Source organism: Alosa alosa, chromosome 15 (genome assembly GCF_017589495.1).
Source record: "Alosa alosa isolate M-15738 ecotype Scorff River chromosome 15, AALO_Geno_1.1, whole genome shotgun sequence".
Classification (NCBI taxonomy): domain Eukaryota; kingdom Metazoa; phylum Chordata; class Actinopteri; order Clupeiformes; family Clupeidae; genus Alosa; species Alosa alosa.
The window spans coordinates 30805749-30820748 of record NC_063203.1 but is presented as its reverse complement, the minus strand read 5'-3'; the positions used below and the strand labels follow the sequence as shown (position 1 = coordinate 30820748).

General features: G+C 45.9%; 1 protein-coding gene across 1 annotated transcript in view; it reads left to right on the top strand.

Annotated features, from left to right (window-relative positions):
- Positions 1-81: 81 nt before the first annotated feature.
- The window catches only part of fam131ab (family with sequence similarity 131 member Ab), a 16746-nt gene continuing 1827 nt past the window's right edge, over positions 82-15000 (top strand). Inside the window, 5 exon segments of the mRNA XM_048265164.1 lie at positions 82-219; positions 3297-3442; positions 11493-11583; positions 11821-12003; positions 14064-14195. Of these exon segments, the coding sequence (XP_048121121.1) occupies positions 189-219; positions 3297-3442; positions 11493-11583; positions 11821-12003; positions 14064-14195 (583 nt within the window). The 5' untranslated portion in view covers positions 82-188.

Here is a 15000-nt window from a genome sequence, read left to right as displayed (position 1 = left end):
AGTATAGCATTACACGGTGAAAGTGTGGGGCAAAGCATCCGCGTGAAACAAACTAATGTTCTTTGTCAGTCTCGTGCATGATGGCCCGCGCTGCCAGTGAGGGAGTCGGGCTGAGAGAAGTGCGCGGACGGTATTTGATTGTATTCGTCGGGATTTCTCAATGCGGAAGTGACTGAATCAGCGCGAGCATGGGGTGTGTTGGCTCCAAAACGCCCATTGGTAAGATGCACGCTTCAGCTCGGTTGTCTTCTAAAAGCACGCTGAAAGCACGCACGAGATAGTTTAAATTTGGAATGTAAAGCCGCCGAGTTTCCCCTTTGTAGTCCAGTTTAGTCTGTGGTTCGCGCCATGCATGTCGTTTCTTGCAGGTTTGTGTCTGTGACTGGGGTGGGGGTATTTGGTAACTCAGCGTTTTGCGCAACACGGACCTGTGCAATGCAGGACTGCACAATAGGGAGAGCGCTGTTCTGGGTGTTTGGAGTCCCGTTAGAGAGAGAACGACGTGAGTGCTCTATGCATGGGATTCGTTCTCTGTCTCTTCTCTCGCGCACACACAGGCACCGCCGCATTATATTGGGTGAATCGCGAGCCCATCTCGCGGTTGCCGGGTAACCCCTTCTCTGTTCTATTCTTCTGCACTATTCATTTCAGTGACGTCGCCAGCCTCGAGACCCCTGCTTACTGTATTTCTGACGGGAAAACACTACGTGGTGTCCTTCTGGGCCTAGCGGTAAACTTTCTCAGATTTAGAACGATGGATTGTGTTTGATTATCATTAATAGTCTTCTAATGTGGCTAAAAAAATATCCATCTGATCTGTGTCGTAATGCTTCACACATGAGTAGCCTACCCTGCCGGACAATGTCCATCAGTCACCGGCTGGCCCACGGCGCCTCGCCTCGACACAAGAGTCAGTATTTCATCAAAGCCCTGACAATGTTTAGTAGAATAACGTTTTCATGACTGTAATAAAGTTGGACGACAGAGACTAGTAGCCTACTGAGTCAACGGCCCGACAAATGTGATTAATTAAAGTTTAGTTTAATTATTGCTTAGCTCTCAATGGGGGAATTTGAGAATAGCCAAAGCACCTTCTCGGAAGTGAAGGACTCATAGTGAATGACAGGCTTGCGCTAATTAATGTGAGAAGGACAGAGAGAGAGCGGAAGGAAGAGACTGAGGTCATTTCATACTTTCCAAAATGAGGTCCACAGATGGCCAGCGCTTCCGGTTGCCTCGAGCCTTTCCATAGATGTTCTCTCGCGCATGTTGCACAGTGTGAGGCGGCTGCTAACCGGCCCGCGAGCAGATGGATCTTCCACGGGCAAATGAGAAAAACAACAACATCAACAACAACAACCCCAGAAAGGGGGTCTACATGAGGGGCCTACTCTCCTTTTTGACTCAGCTGAGATCCGCGTCCTCTGCAGTTGGTCAGTCAGTTCCACCCCCCGACCTTCTCCTCCCTTCAGGCGACTGCGGCCCACTGAAGGCCTGTGTGCTGTGTGGTTAGTAAGATTGGCCATGTCCATGTTAGATTGAGGTGATTTATCTCTCCTATATAGCAACTATCATGGCGACCGCAAACAACAAACTCTCTCTCTCACACACACACACACACACACACTCAGGATGTGTTGTCCACTACCCCTGTGCCTGCCTTCCATCAGCCTAAGGCTGGGCGGACTGCAGTGTCTCTGTCTTATGTCTTATGGCATATGTTTGCTGTAATTACGACAAGTTAACTTTAGGTCACATTTGCCATTGATATTGCAGGGTGGAGGTAGGCTTCTCTCTCTCTCTCTCGCAAACACACACACACACACACACAATAGGCGAGTAGTGTAGTTTTGATTATCCAAATCCATCATTCACCTAAACAGCAGTGGTATTACCAAAGAGCGCGCACGACCATCTCATCTGAATACATCCAATTAAGCGCGAGAGGTAGAGTTCGGACGACCAGTAATCCGATCTCGCGATCTAATGGCCATCACACGAGCAGTGGGTGGCGCGGCTAAACAACTCCACGCGCTGACATAAAGCCCCAGGCAGCAACGGAAAGGAAAAGCGGCAACGGATCAGCTCTTTCTGTAACCGGACACCAGGCCGCGAGCCCTCACCTTTCTGGCCTCCCTCTCCCGGGGAGCGGCCTAGAGTTGGAACAGCGTGAGGCGGCTCGCGGCTGTCTCTGTGGCGACAGATCATCTCAGAGCTGACGGCACATTTCGGGCGCATTTCATTATCTGAGGGCGGCCTATGCAGCGCTGCGTAGAGCTCCTGTTGCACACACACACACACACACACACACACACACACACGCACACACACCTCAAATGATTCGGTGTTGCGAGGGATTAAAGGAGAGTAGGCCTCGTGTAGGCTATTCAACAATTTCTGACATTCGGCCTGTTGTGGTCTCCGGTGATGACAAGACCAAGCTTACATTATGGGCAGGTGGGCTAATTAGGAACGGTGTCGCGCGTTACGCACGAAGGGACACCACACTGAGCTCGACAAGGCCTCGTGCCTTCAGGCTGCGCGGCAGGGACTGGGTGACATTTGAGTGCGGCAGTGCGCGCGCGACTCCCTATGGCGGAGATCCATTTAGGCCCATGGGTCTGCATGCGTCCGTGACGTGAGCATGAGTCAATTCCCAGAGGGTCCTATACACACACACACACACACACACAGTTTCATCACTCAACACACACTGTGCCACACCTGCATCTTGTCGCTTTCGGTTTGGTTGCATGTGGTCGCATGTGTGGATCCAAACAGCTGCACGCGCGAGATGTGATCGCCATGGCACGTCTAGTGGCATGGACTCGCGCCATGAAGACTGCTGACTGGCCGGGCGGGGCAGATTGTGTTTTGTCTGTGTTCAGGCCTGATATCAACCGTGTGGCGCCATGCCCGTCACGGTCTCCTCTTCCAAGCTCGATTCATGACCACCCCCCCCTCCCCCCGTGCACTCCCCCCTCCTCCCTCCCTCGGCTTGACTACATTTAGGAGCATCCATGCCCACGGATGGTCTCGGCAGCCGCCGCTTCTGAATGCAGAACATGGACAAAGCACTTCAGCTTTAGAAGCTATTCAGAGACACCAGGCTCGAGCCTAGAACCGAGCTGAGAGTCGCCTCGCCCCTCCACAGAGAATGCCTCTTAAACAATACCCGGACATTTGACCGCTAGTCTCCGGTTTTGCGGCCCAGTCCAGCGCCCGTTCGGCCGCGGCCTGGGCTAAGGTAGGCTACCGGGTGGCGCTGCTGCCCCGTCTCTTTGTGTGTCTGACAGTGGCCGCCGAGCACACGGTGTGCGTGACCTGGAGAGACGCGGACCCTGTGTCGGAGCTCGCGCTCTTGGGGAGCACACAGACGTGCCTGAGGAGCCATCGCCTTGCTCTCGCGCCCCACATCTTCGGCAGCCCGAGTCCCCGCCAGGTGCTCGTCCATAATTTAGTAGCCTACCCTGCCACCCCAGTAGCAACAACAACAAAAACACGCACGCACCCACACACACACACAATGTGAAATCAGTGGCGGTTTTAGCTTACATGGCGGCTCCGCCCACACACACACATACAAAACAATATAAAAAAAACGTGTAAAATACATGTCAGTGGGAATATATGCCTATTCACAATACAACGAGTGAATGAGCTTTCTTTGGAAGCAATTCTTGGCGTCGTTGATTTGACTGATCGCATTTGTGTGTAGGCTACTGGCATTTGGCGCTATTTCATAGATCCCCTCTCCCCGACTCGACCAGCCCCCCTCTGTGTGTGAGAGCTCAGCAAGCAGCCTGCACAAAGTAGACAACAGACTTCTACCAAATTGACGTGACGTGCAAATGAGCAGAAACACGATTCGTGCAAAAGAAAGTTCACAATATATATATGTTTGCTGGTTTGGTCCGTTTTGGTATTTAGATTTTTTTGCACGCATGCGCCCCCTCCCCTCCCAGACACACACACACACACACACATCATCACCACCATCACGCCACCCATCAATATCCGCCAGCCCACCATCTAAAAACCCCGGGAGCTGCCCACACGAGCCTACATTATTTGCGGAGAAGATCTATAGGAGAGTATGTTCGCGCCTCTTTCATCCTGAAGAGTATGTTATGTGGTATGCGGGGCTCACAGCTTTTACAGGCTAGAGAGTGGTATGCGGGGCTCACAGCTTCTACAGGCTAGAGAGTGGCTGTGAGGCCCGCGCCTACTGCGGTTCCCGTTGGGGTTGTAATTAGGGTTCAGGATAGCATGCCAGCGCGAGGCGCCAGCACATGCTCGGACAGGTGTTCGGATGGACACCTGTTACTCTCTTTACTCAAAGATACAGGCAAGCAGCCTAGCCTACATTATGTGCAATTTAACTGTGTGTGTGTGTGTCTGCCTGCCTGCCTGTCTGCGTCTGCGTCTGCGTGCGTGCGTTCGTGTCCGAGGAGTAATAACAGGAGCTTGCAATTGAGTTTCCTTCGAACGTCGCCACGCGAAGCAGAAAATCATTTTCTCAGCCTCGCGGAGCCTCATAATTGCTTAATCACTCGCGCCATTCACAGGCTGCAGCCGCGCTCCGCGGGCCGTCTCTGTTCCTCTCGGCTTGTCATTAAATTTAAAAGCTCACCAGTTACTTTTCTAATTATTCGCGAGTCATTCAAAGTAATAAGCAATTAATTTTTAATATCTCGTGCTAAATCGTAACAAGCCCCGGGCTGACTCCTGAATCTGACTCAACGTAGTGGCACAGCTCCTTCTGCTGTGATCGGGTTGGGTTGGCCTGAGTGTGTGTGTGTGTGTGTGAGAGAGAGAGAGAGAGAGAGAGAGAGAGCCACCCCCACCCCTCACTGCAGTACTCAAACAGTCGCCGCAGGTCAGGTCACTGTGTCAGATTCTTGTTTAGCACGCGCAGTGTGCTTTAATGACAACACCTAAACATTGCCTGATACCTGTATTGCATAGTGGGTGCGTGTAAGTGGTAAGTGTGTGCGCGCGTGCGTGTGTGAGTGCATGTGTGTGTGTTCACAAGACTGTTTATGCAGCCTGTAGCGGCGGACACATCGACACTTAGGAAATCCGGCAACAGCTGAAATGTAGCCATCGATGTGGCACATGTGACGTCATCGGCAAATCACGCCGCTTATCCTGGGAGGGAGAGTTGCATGGTGACCGGTTGCTATAGAAATGCTCCGTTAACTGCATGCTGGACGGCGGGTGGAGGGTCTCTTCTTCTGTAAACCGAGGTTACAAGGGCGCGCGCTTCAAAGCAACGGTCAGCATTTGAAACGGCGACGTAGCATGTAGACAGAGCAAGCAGAATCTCGCGCCTCACCGTGTGGATCATGGAGAAGCTCCTGTTTTGTGGCGCAGGGACAGCACACTGCACGAGCACGACGGTATCGCACTTCAGCCTCCGCTTTACAGTCCGCAGTGGGAAGCTGCAGTAGCACTTGTCTATGGTGGATGCAGAGTGCATTTGTGCTTGCATGGGCGCGCTCGCGCGTGTGTATGACAGAAAGAGAGAAAGAGAGAGAGATAACGTGTGCTTATTTGTGTACGTTCCCCGTAGCCTATATGGTGATCATTGGGGGATGGTCGCTGTCCAATCGCTGAAAAACCTTCCCGTCTGCGCCATGTCTCCGCCGTGCGCGACTCTGTCCTTCTGGTGCTGGCCTGTAGGAACGCGGCGCTGCGCTCGCGGTGCCCGTGTTCGCTCCTCTGCCGTCAAAGCTGGCGAGCGTTTGGGGAAGCTGTAATTAGCGGAAATGGCGCTATTAATCTTAACTCTGACGCGCGCACTGCTGGACGCGATGCCAGCGCCTGTGAGTAGACGTCAAACCTGTGCCATTTAGACCGCGCGTGCAAATGTCGCACTGGTCAGTGTGCGAGGGAGCGGTGTATTGCTGTGCCGAGAAAGTGTGAGGTGTGTGTGTGTTTCTATGTTGGAGGTCGCCGTTAATCGGTGCGTTGGATAAGAGCAGCACGCGCACTGTGTTTCACTCTTGGGAAGATGCGGCGGGAACAGATTGATTGGAAAAGATATTTCTGCCAGAGGAGGCGGTAGCGTCAGCTCCGCTTAGTAGGGCAGTAGGGGAGTGTGTGTGTGTGTGTGTGTGTGTGTGTGTGTGTGTGTGTGTGTCTGTCGACGGTACCGTTTATCAGACAGTTTTTTCCTCCCAGAGGCGTATAAAGCGTTTGGGGGTTGTGGGATAGAAAAATAAAACAATCTGGCCAGATTATAAATAACTCCCAACAGGAACATTGTAAGTATTTTCGGAGAGGGGTGCGGACTATATTGGTGTCCAGGAGTTTCTCCCCCGAAATTTTTTTTGAAATTCTGATTGCTAAACACACCATTTGAATGTAGTTTGGGAGGGACAGAAGAAGCAGCGCCCCTCATATATGTGGCTCATGTGACATGTAGGCCTACATGATCTACCTGCTATCACTTCACTATTTGACACTACCCTACATGGAGACATATCTCGTGTTATAAATCAAGAAATTCAGAAATTATGTTTTGTGCATATGGGTTAGCAGGCTACAATAAATTGCCTAACAGACAGCAGCCTAATTTCGAGGTATCACTAACACCTATTAAATAAATGTAAAGGACACAGAATAGTGACAGAACTGTAAGCTCACATTCAAAAACGTTTGAAACATATGCAAAGGGAATATAAACTAAATGTACCGCATAGCAGTACAAAATATGACCGCCGCTCAGTCCTGGACATCCTTTCCGCGAAAAAATAAATCACACTAATCAATTTGTCTCCATCTTTTACTCCATCCCCCACTCTTGAAACTTTTGTGTATGCTTGTTTGGCATGCCTGTGTGTGTGTGTGTGCGGCTGCACAGAAAAGTAGCCTACTGGCTGAAAAGGTGAATAGATTGTAGAATAGCCAAAGAAGTTGTAGCATTGTTATAAAACCTTTAAAATCTCTAAACAATCACAAGTAGGGCAGTTCATCACAGTTCATCCATTGCAACTGGATTGATGAAAGGTCACTTACACCTGTAGGCTACATTGTATTTAGGAAAAGCAAAAGGTATCAGCATAATGTTATATTTTTATTTATTTATTTATTTATTTATTTATTTATTTATTTATTTATTTATTTATTTATTAATAAACAAAAACATCTCCATGCCGTTTTCAACAGCTATCAAAAACAAAGGTCAATTTTGGATGGATGGATTTTTTGTGAATGTTTCTTCTTCTACATAAGATTTTAGTCATCTTTAGTTCATGTAATACATTATTGTCTATGCACAAATTAAGTAACAGTAGTCTGAAACGTTATTGTTAATGCACAAATTAAGTAACAGTAGTCTGAAACGTTATTGTCAATGCACAAATTAAGTAACAGTAGTCTGAAACGTTATTGTCAATGCACAAATTAAGTAACAGTAGTCTGAAACGTTATTGTCAATGCACAAATTAAGTAACAGTAGTCTGAAACGTTATTGTCAATGCACAAATTAAGTAACAGTAGTCTGAAACGTTATTGTCAATGCACAAATTAAGTAACAGTAGTCTGAAACGAAATGCTGTTTTACATCTAACCAGTGGTGCAAATAACTGACATGTCCAAATGGGCCTTGATGAAATACGTCGCTAGACTGTTCATACACATTTTAACGGGCCAAAGTTGAAAAGCTGTTGTCCGTTATTGTTCGTGCAAATATAGCCTGATTCATGTTCCCTTGCATTGTGTAACTGAGGTCCATGGCTAGTCTGGCTTTCACCAGACCAAGCTCAATCTTTTAAGAAATCAAAAATAAATAGCGGGGCAGATCAGGCTGGGTTCACCCAGCCTAGTCCATAGGCACCGATATTGTTTAATTTTCGATTGAGATATCCACGCTCTGGCTATTCTAAATGCAAAATGCATCAGGGAGTTAAGACAAAACTGTAACTAACAAACTAAATCCTAATAGAAAGCTGTTAGCTTCCCTAAGCTACAGGTAGGCTTATAAGGTAGGCCTATTTACAACATAAATTGTCAATAGGCTATGCTGGCTTACACAAATAAAATCTCCTTTGAAACCAATGGCTTACGCCTTACAGTATCAAGCCGGACTTAAACTGCCATATCGTTGGCTTAAAAGTTGTAATAAAATTCACGCAGCTCCATGAGTCAAAGAAAGCGAATGAAGTAGCCACTTCTAAATGGGACCCACTACACAGTAGCTTAAGGTGTGTTGCTAAAGCAGCCATAATGAAATGAAGGTGTCATTGTTTGGATACTTCACACACACATGCTTTTTTAATTTCACAGACTACAACTACCAAGCTGGAATCAAAGCACATCGATTCCCCTCTCACACCCTGCACGACTTAAAAAACAAAATAAACAGGCGTCTCAGTCTCACGCATGTATAGGCAAAACTGTATCAGACCGTGTAACGTTGGTAAATCTTCCATTGCAGAATGATTTTGTAGCGTGCAACAAATGACAGTCGAAAGATACAATTACAGTGCTGCTATCAACTTGGTATAACCGCGATTTATAGTTTTCTACAAATGCAATCAAATTGGCCTCCATCACTCAACCAACGCTAACGGTAACATTATTGTACCTAGGTCCTTATTGATATTATAAGATTAACGTACCTGCAGTAAAAGTAAAACCAAGCATGTCCGATAAACATTCTCAGATTTATTTCGCTTCTAGAAGAAATGGGAATTACATTTCATGTGAACATCGTCCTATCCTTATTAGATGTTCTCTGCAGTAAACTACAGTCCTTGTAGGAATCGTCCATTGTTTTTCCAACCCACTTTAAACTTCCAACAAAATTACGTCTCACTGCAACAATGCGCCATCTAGTGGACAAACGACTACTTATCGCCAATACTGGAAATGCAGCCATGATGATGATGATGAATATTTGGCTTTTTTTTAATCCTACTGAATTTGTAATTATGTATCGGCCATTCTAATACCGATAGCGTGGGTGCCTGTGTGTGTGTGTGCATGTGTATATGTGTGCACCGCCATCTACAGGCCAATGAGTGTACAGTCACTAAATGTACACATAACCTAAATTTTTAGACCCCCCATGGATGAAATTCTACGAGAAACTTGGCATACCCCAGAGAATGCCAGGTCAATCATACACATAAAATTAGGTGCAGTTCTGAACATCTTAACTGAAGATAGGGCGATTAAAGCAGAATGATATTGCATTTTCATTTTTACGGGGCAAATCACAAATGAGTGATTATGGGCCAGGTTGATGTGGGCCCTTGAGACCAACATACCATAAAAGATTCTTCATCCTCAGTGCAACGGTTCAGGTAGTTATTTAGGAAAAACTGCTTTTTTTGAGGTGAGGGGCCCCACGGGGGGGGGGGGGGGGGGGGGGGGAGGGAGTGGCCACCGGGGACGAAAAGAAATTTTTCCGTAAAAGTCTAGTGGGGCTACATACCCACCAAATTTCATGTGCACCGGTGTTTCGGTGTCCCGGGGATCGTTGACCAAAATTTCAGGAAGTAGATAGTAGAAGGAAGTAGAAGTAGATAGTAGCTTCGCTAGCGGCTGTCATAATAAATAGTGTTGCATATAGCCACCTTAATTAATGTTCATTTAAAGATTATGATTAGCAGTTTCTATGCTTTTTCCATCTATAGTTACAGGAAGTTACGTTGTTGTTTAAACTATTGTTGTTTCTATAGCCTAGTCCACGTTACCTCTAGTTTCACTTGCTGCAGGGACGCACACATTGCATGAGCGCTCATAAGCGTTCTATTTGAGTTCTACATGGTGGAAAGATGTAGAACTCAAAGGTGTCTTGACGCCGCCGTTTGTAAGATCAAAATAAGATGTTTTAAATGGAACGCGATCGTATTTAAGACAAAGATCTCCAGTAGATGTAGCACTTCGACACACATTGACAGTGAAATGCCGTCGACGTTTGATCAGATGAAATAAGACGTTCTAAATGGATCACGATGTAATTACAGTAAGCTGTTCAGATCTGTTCCAAGTGTCTTGGAGACGTGTGCTGACTGTGCTATGTCTACATAGTTGATGACACCAAATTAAAAAGTATTTCTGATTGGGAAAACGTTTAGCCTAGTTTATTTTTTTTTTCAGTCCGCGGTTCCATATATCCATATATATATATCTTGCTGCAAATGATCAGACGTGTGAAGCACCGGGCATAACTCAATTTCGCGGCTACGTGGACCAGTAGGTTAATTGTTGAGGAGGCCCATAGTTTGAGAAAAGCTGCAGATCATAGACAGAGAAAGCATAATGCTCCGAGAACAGTAGCCAAAGGTCTTTCTGCAGAAACAACAAGTGCCTTGGTGCGCGCACCCCCGCTTTCACTTTGACTCCCTGCATTTCTACATTGTGACAAAAACTGTCAGTCAGACAGTGCATTTTGGTTTACTAAATTAGCATAGTGCGGTAACAATTATCATTTCAATTCTACCTGAAATCTGCTCACTGCAGACGTTATAATGCAGACCCAAGCAGCTGCACAGCCTTGAAAGACGCACACTTTGAATTTGATCAGAGCGGCGCTGGTTCTTCACTGGCTAATTTGATGTGATTGGATGACCGTTCAATCAAATCAACAGACCTATTTGTGTCTCTCTGTGGTTCCAACTCTTACGGGAGCGTTTCTTTCTATATTTTACTTTCATTTTAATTAAATCTGACAAAAAGTGTGGGGGAAAGAATCGTGTTCCAGCAAAAGTGTGTACGTTATAACACCCACATCCCCCACGCTTGCTACGCGCCTGTAATTCCTCCGATGCTGCTCTTGGCTCCGATTGTCTTGTACATTCTCACGCCTCTCAGCTTCGCTGATGTAATCACACGCAGACCTGTTGTGCGTGAAAGCGCGCGCACCTGTTTTTCTTCTCTTTATTTGTGTACGTTAAACGAAAGTCTGATATATTGTGATACCCTATTGTTTCACAACAATCAGTCAGTGCACTAGTAAGTCCGTATCATCTGAGTTGCGCATGTGTTGCGCTGTGTAAGGCCGTATCATCTGAGTTGCGCATGTGTTGCGCTGTGTGCTCTAGTAAGGCCGTATCGTGTTCATCTGAGTCGCGAGAGTGCCGCTCTCCCTCCATCTCATCACCTGCCTCGTGTCAGTGCTTGGCAGCGACATGCTGGTGACTTCCCACTGTGTGTATGTGTGTGTGTGTGTGTGAGTATTTGAGTAGGAGAGACAGAGCAGCCAGCGAATCTGCACCTGTACTTTTGTAAGAGAAGCAAACTGTAAATGCTGTAAATGTTTAAAAGGCTTTGAGGTCATTACTGCAGGAACAAAATTGCCTTTTTTCAGTGACTGGAAGTGATTATCTGATTGAAACACATTACTTCAGAAGTTAATTGTTACCGTATATGAATAATTTATGACTTGTAATTATAAATTAGTTCTATTAATTATTAGGTGTGATACATGTGTGAACGTCTCCTGATTCGTCTAGTTAATGTCTGCTGATTGTGTGTAGGTCAATGACGACACTGAAGATATGCTGCCCAAATCCAGAAGAGCACTCACCATTCAAGAGATCGCTGCACTAGCAAGATCCTCCTTACATGGTAAGTACATGCCCTGCATGGTACGCAAGCACAGGCTAAAAGGAAGCTAAAAGGAAGCTTAACTAGCATAGGCTAAAAGGATCAACATGGCTCCTGACTGTGTGTGTGTGTATGTGTGTGTGTGTGTGCGTGTGTGTGTGTGTGTGTATGTCTATGTCTGTATGTGTGTGTGTGTATGTGTGTATGTGTGTATGTGTGTGTGTGTGTATGTATGTATGTGTGTGTGTGTGTGCGCAGGTATCTCTCAGGTGGTGAAGGACCACGTGACCAAACCCACGGCCATGGCGCAGGGCCGGGTGGCCCACCTGATCGAGTGGAAGGGCTGGTGCAAGCCCACCGACGCACCCCACTCCCTGGAGAACCACATCCACACGTACTCACACCTCAGCGAGGGGGAGCAGGAGGCTCGCTTCGCCGCAGGTCAGCCACACACCCTCCGCTTGGTGTGTGTATTGATGTGTGTGTGTGTGTGTGTGTACATACTCTCTCTCACACACACTCACATACTCACTCTCTCACATAAACACACTCTCTCTCTCTCTCACACACACACACACACACAGGGAGAACTGTTGAATCAACACTACTGTGAAGACTGAGAGAATGCAGGAGTAAGAAGGGATGGAGAGATGGATAGAGATGGAGATGGAGTGAGAGAGATGGAGAGAGAGAAAGAGACCCAAGGATAAACACACACACACACACACACACACACACACACACACACACACACACACACACACACACACACAGATAGAGGAGGCTGTGGACAAGAGGAGAGGACACAGAGGGGAAAAAAGTATTTTGCTGAGTCACTTTAGTGTGTGTGTGTGTGTGTGTGTTTGTGTGTGTGTGTGTGTGTGTGTGTGTGTGTGTGTGCGTGTGTGTGTGTTTTACTGGTCACTGTCCTGGTGGAGGGCATTGCTGTGTGGTCATCGTGCGTCATCAGCCCAGTGTGCAGCAGTGTTTGAGAACAGCCTGTCAATCAAAATGATGTCCCATGCTTTAGTGACACGTGGGAGTGTGTGTGTTTGTGTGTGTGTGTGTGTGTGTGTGTGCTTTAGTGACACGTGGAGACTGGACAACTGTATTACAGTTGTTTCACTTGTTTACACACAATTTTGAAAAACGGGTTCTTTTTTTCAAAATATAATCACAATTCTCCAAACACCACACACAGTTTGCATCATTCCTAGATTGTTTGCAAAATGACACACTTCAGTGAAAACATACACACTTCAGTCAAAACATACACACATATTTGTGAAAATGCTATTAGTTTTCATTTAACCAACACAGTCCTCAATGATCAGACACTATTGCAGCCAGTTTTACACTGCTGTGTTAAATGAAAAAAATAATGTTAGGAAATAGCATGTGCTAGATTTTTTGCCAGACATTGTTATGTAAGGGATAATTTAGAATAGACAAACCCACTAAAAATAGTGACAAACCCACAACATTCTTCATGATTAGTTTGAGATATAGGGAGAATGTACACAAATAGGGCTACTATAAACTTACCAAGCACTGCATAACACTGATGCTGCACACTCAATATTTCAAGTATTTATTTCAATACATATAGTACTTCTTACCAACTTCTTACCATCAACCAACAATGAAATCAAAGAAGCAAATGAAATCTGTAAACAAATAAAAAAATTACTGCATGAAGTACATACACTTTGAAAAACTATGGTAAAAGCTGCTGCCTTTTATAGTACACCTGAGTGCTGCGTTTTCAAATTAGCACATGTGTGCTTCCACACCTGGTGGATGTGATTATCCAATTCGTTCATTAGTGTGGTCATTGGCAATCCGGGGCTTTGTAATGACAAGGAAGTAACCTAACAATCCTTATTTGTGTCTAAGGTGTGAAAATGTGTGTAGAGTTTTACAAATCACTGTGTAATGTTTTGCAAAAAGGGTGAAACAGACATTGTGTGTAATGTTGTGCTAATCTGTGGTTTTTATTTTAGTGTGTAAACAATCGTAAAAAACTATAAATAATGTGTGTGTGTGTGTGTGTGTGTATGGTGTATGTATGTTTGTCTGTCCATGTGTGTATATATATATATATATATGTGTGCATGTTTATCCGTGTGTGTGTGTGTGTGTACGGATGTTTATCCATATGTGTGTGTCTGTGTGTGTGTGTGCGGATGGATGTTTATCCATTGTGTGTGTGTGTGTGTGTGTGTGTGTGTGTACGGATGTTTGTCCATATGTGTGTGTGTCTGTGTGTGTGTGTACGTATGGATGTCTATCCATGTGTGTGTGTGTGTGTGTGTGTGTGTGTGTGTGTGCGGATGTTTGTCCATATGTGTGTCTGTGTGTGTGTGTACGGATGGATGTTTATCCATGTGTGTGTGTGTGTGTGTGTGTACGGATGTTTGTCCATGTGTGTGTCTGTGTGTGTGTACGGATGGATGTTTATCCATGTGTGTGTGTGTGTGTGTGTGTGTGTGTGTGTGCAGGTGTAGCGGAGCAGTTTGCGATAGCAGAGGCGAAGCTGCGAGCCTGGTCTTCTGTAGATGGAGAGGACTCCAATGATGAGTCTTACGATGAGGAATACCAGCCTGCTAATGACCCTACCACACAAAGCACAGGTACAGCACACACACACACACACACACACACACACACACACACACACATGCACATACACGCACACACATACAAACACACACACATGCACATACACGCACACATGCGCATACACGCATACACACATACACACACACACACACATGCACATACACACACACACACACACACATGCACATACACACACACACACACACAGACATACACACACACACACACACATGCACACACACATACACACATACACACACACACAAGCACACACATACACATACACGCACACATACACATGATGCTGCCAATTGTGTGAATGGTCATGTGATCCGCATTTCAGGGTTCCACCGATTCGGATCCGGAATTGCAAATGTATGTCTGGATGGTGTTAAACATATCTGGAAAGAGAGGGTATTGGTGTTAAATATATCTGGAAATATATCTGGAAAGAGAGGGTATTGGTGTCAAACATGTCTGGATGGAGAGGGTATTGGTGTTAAACATGTCTGAATGGAGAGGGTATTGGTGTTAAACATATCTGGAAAGAGAGGGTATTGGTGTTAAACATATCTGGAAAGAGAGGGTATTGGTGTTAAATATATCTGGATGGAGAGGGTATTGGTGTTAAACATATCTGGAAAGAGAGGGTATTGGTGTTAAACATATCTGGAAAGAGAGGGTATTGGTTTTAAAGCGGTGTTTTGAATGGTGTGAATGGTGTTGGTGTTTAAGCGGTGTTTTTAAATGTGGTGTGAATGGTGTTGGTGTTTAAGCGGTGTTTTGAATGGTGTTGGTGATAAAGTGGTGTTTTTA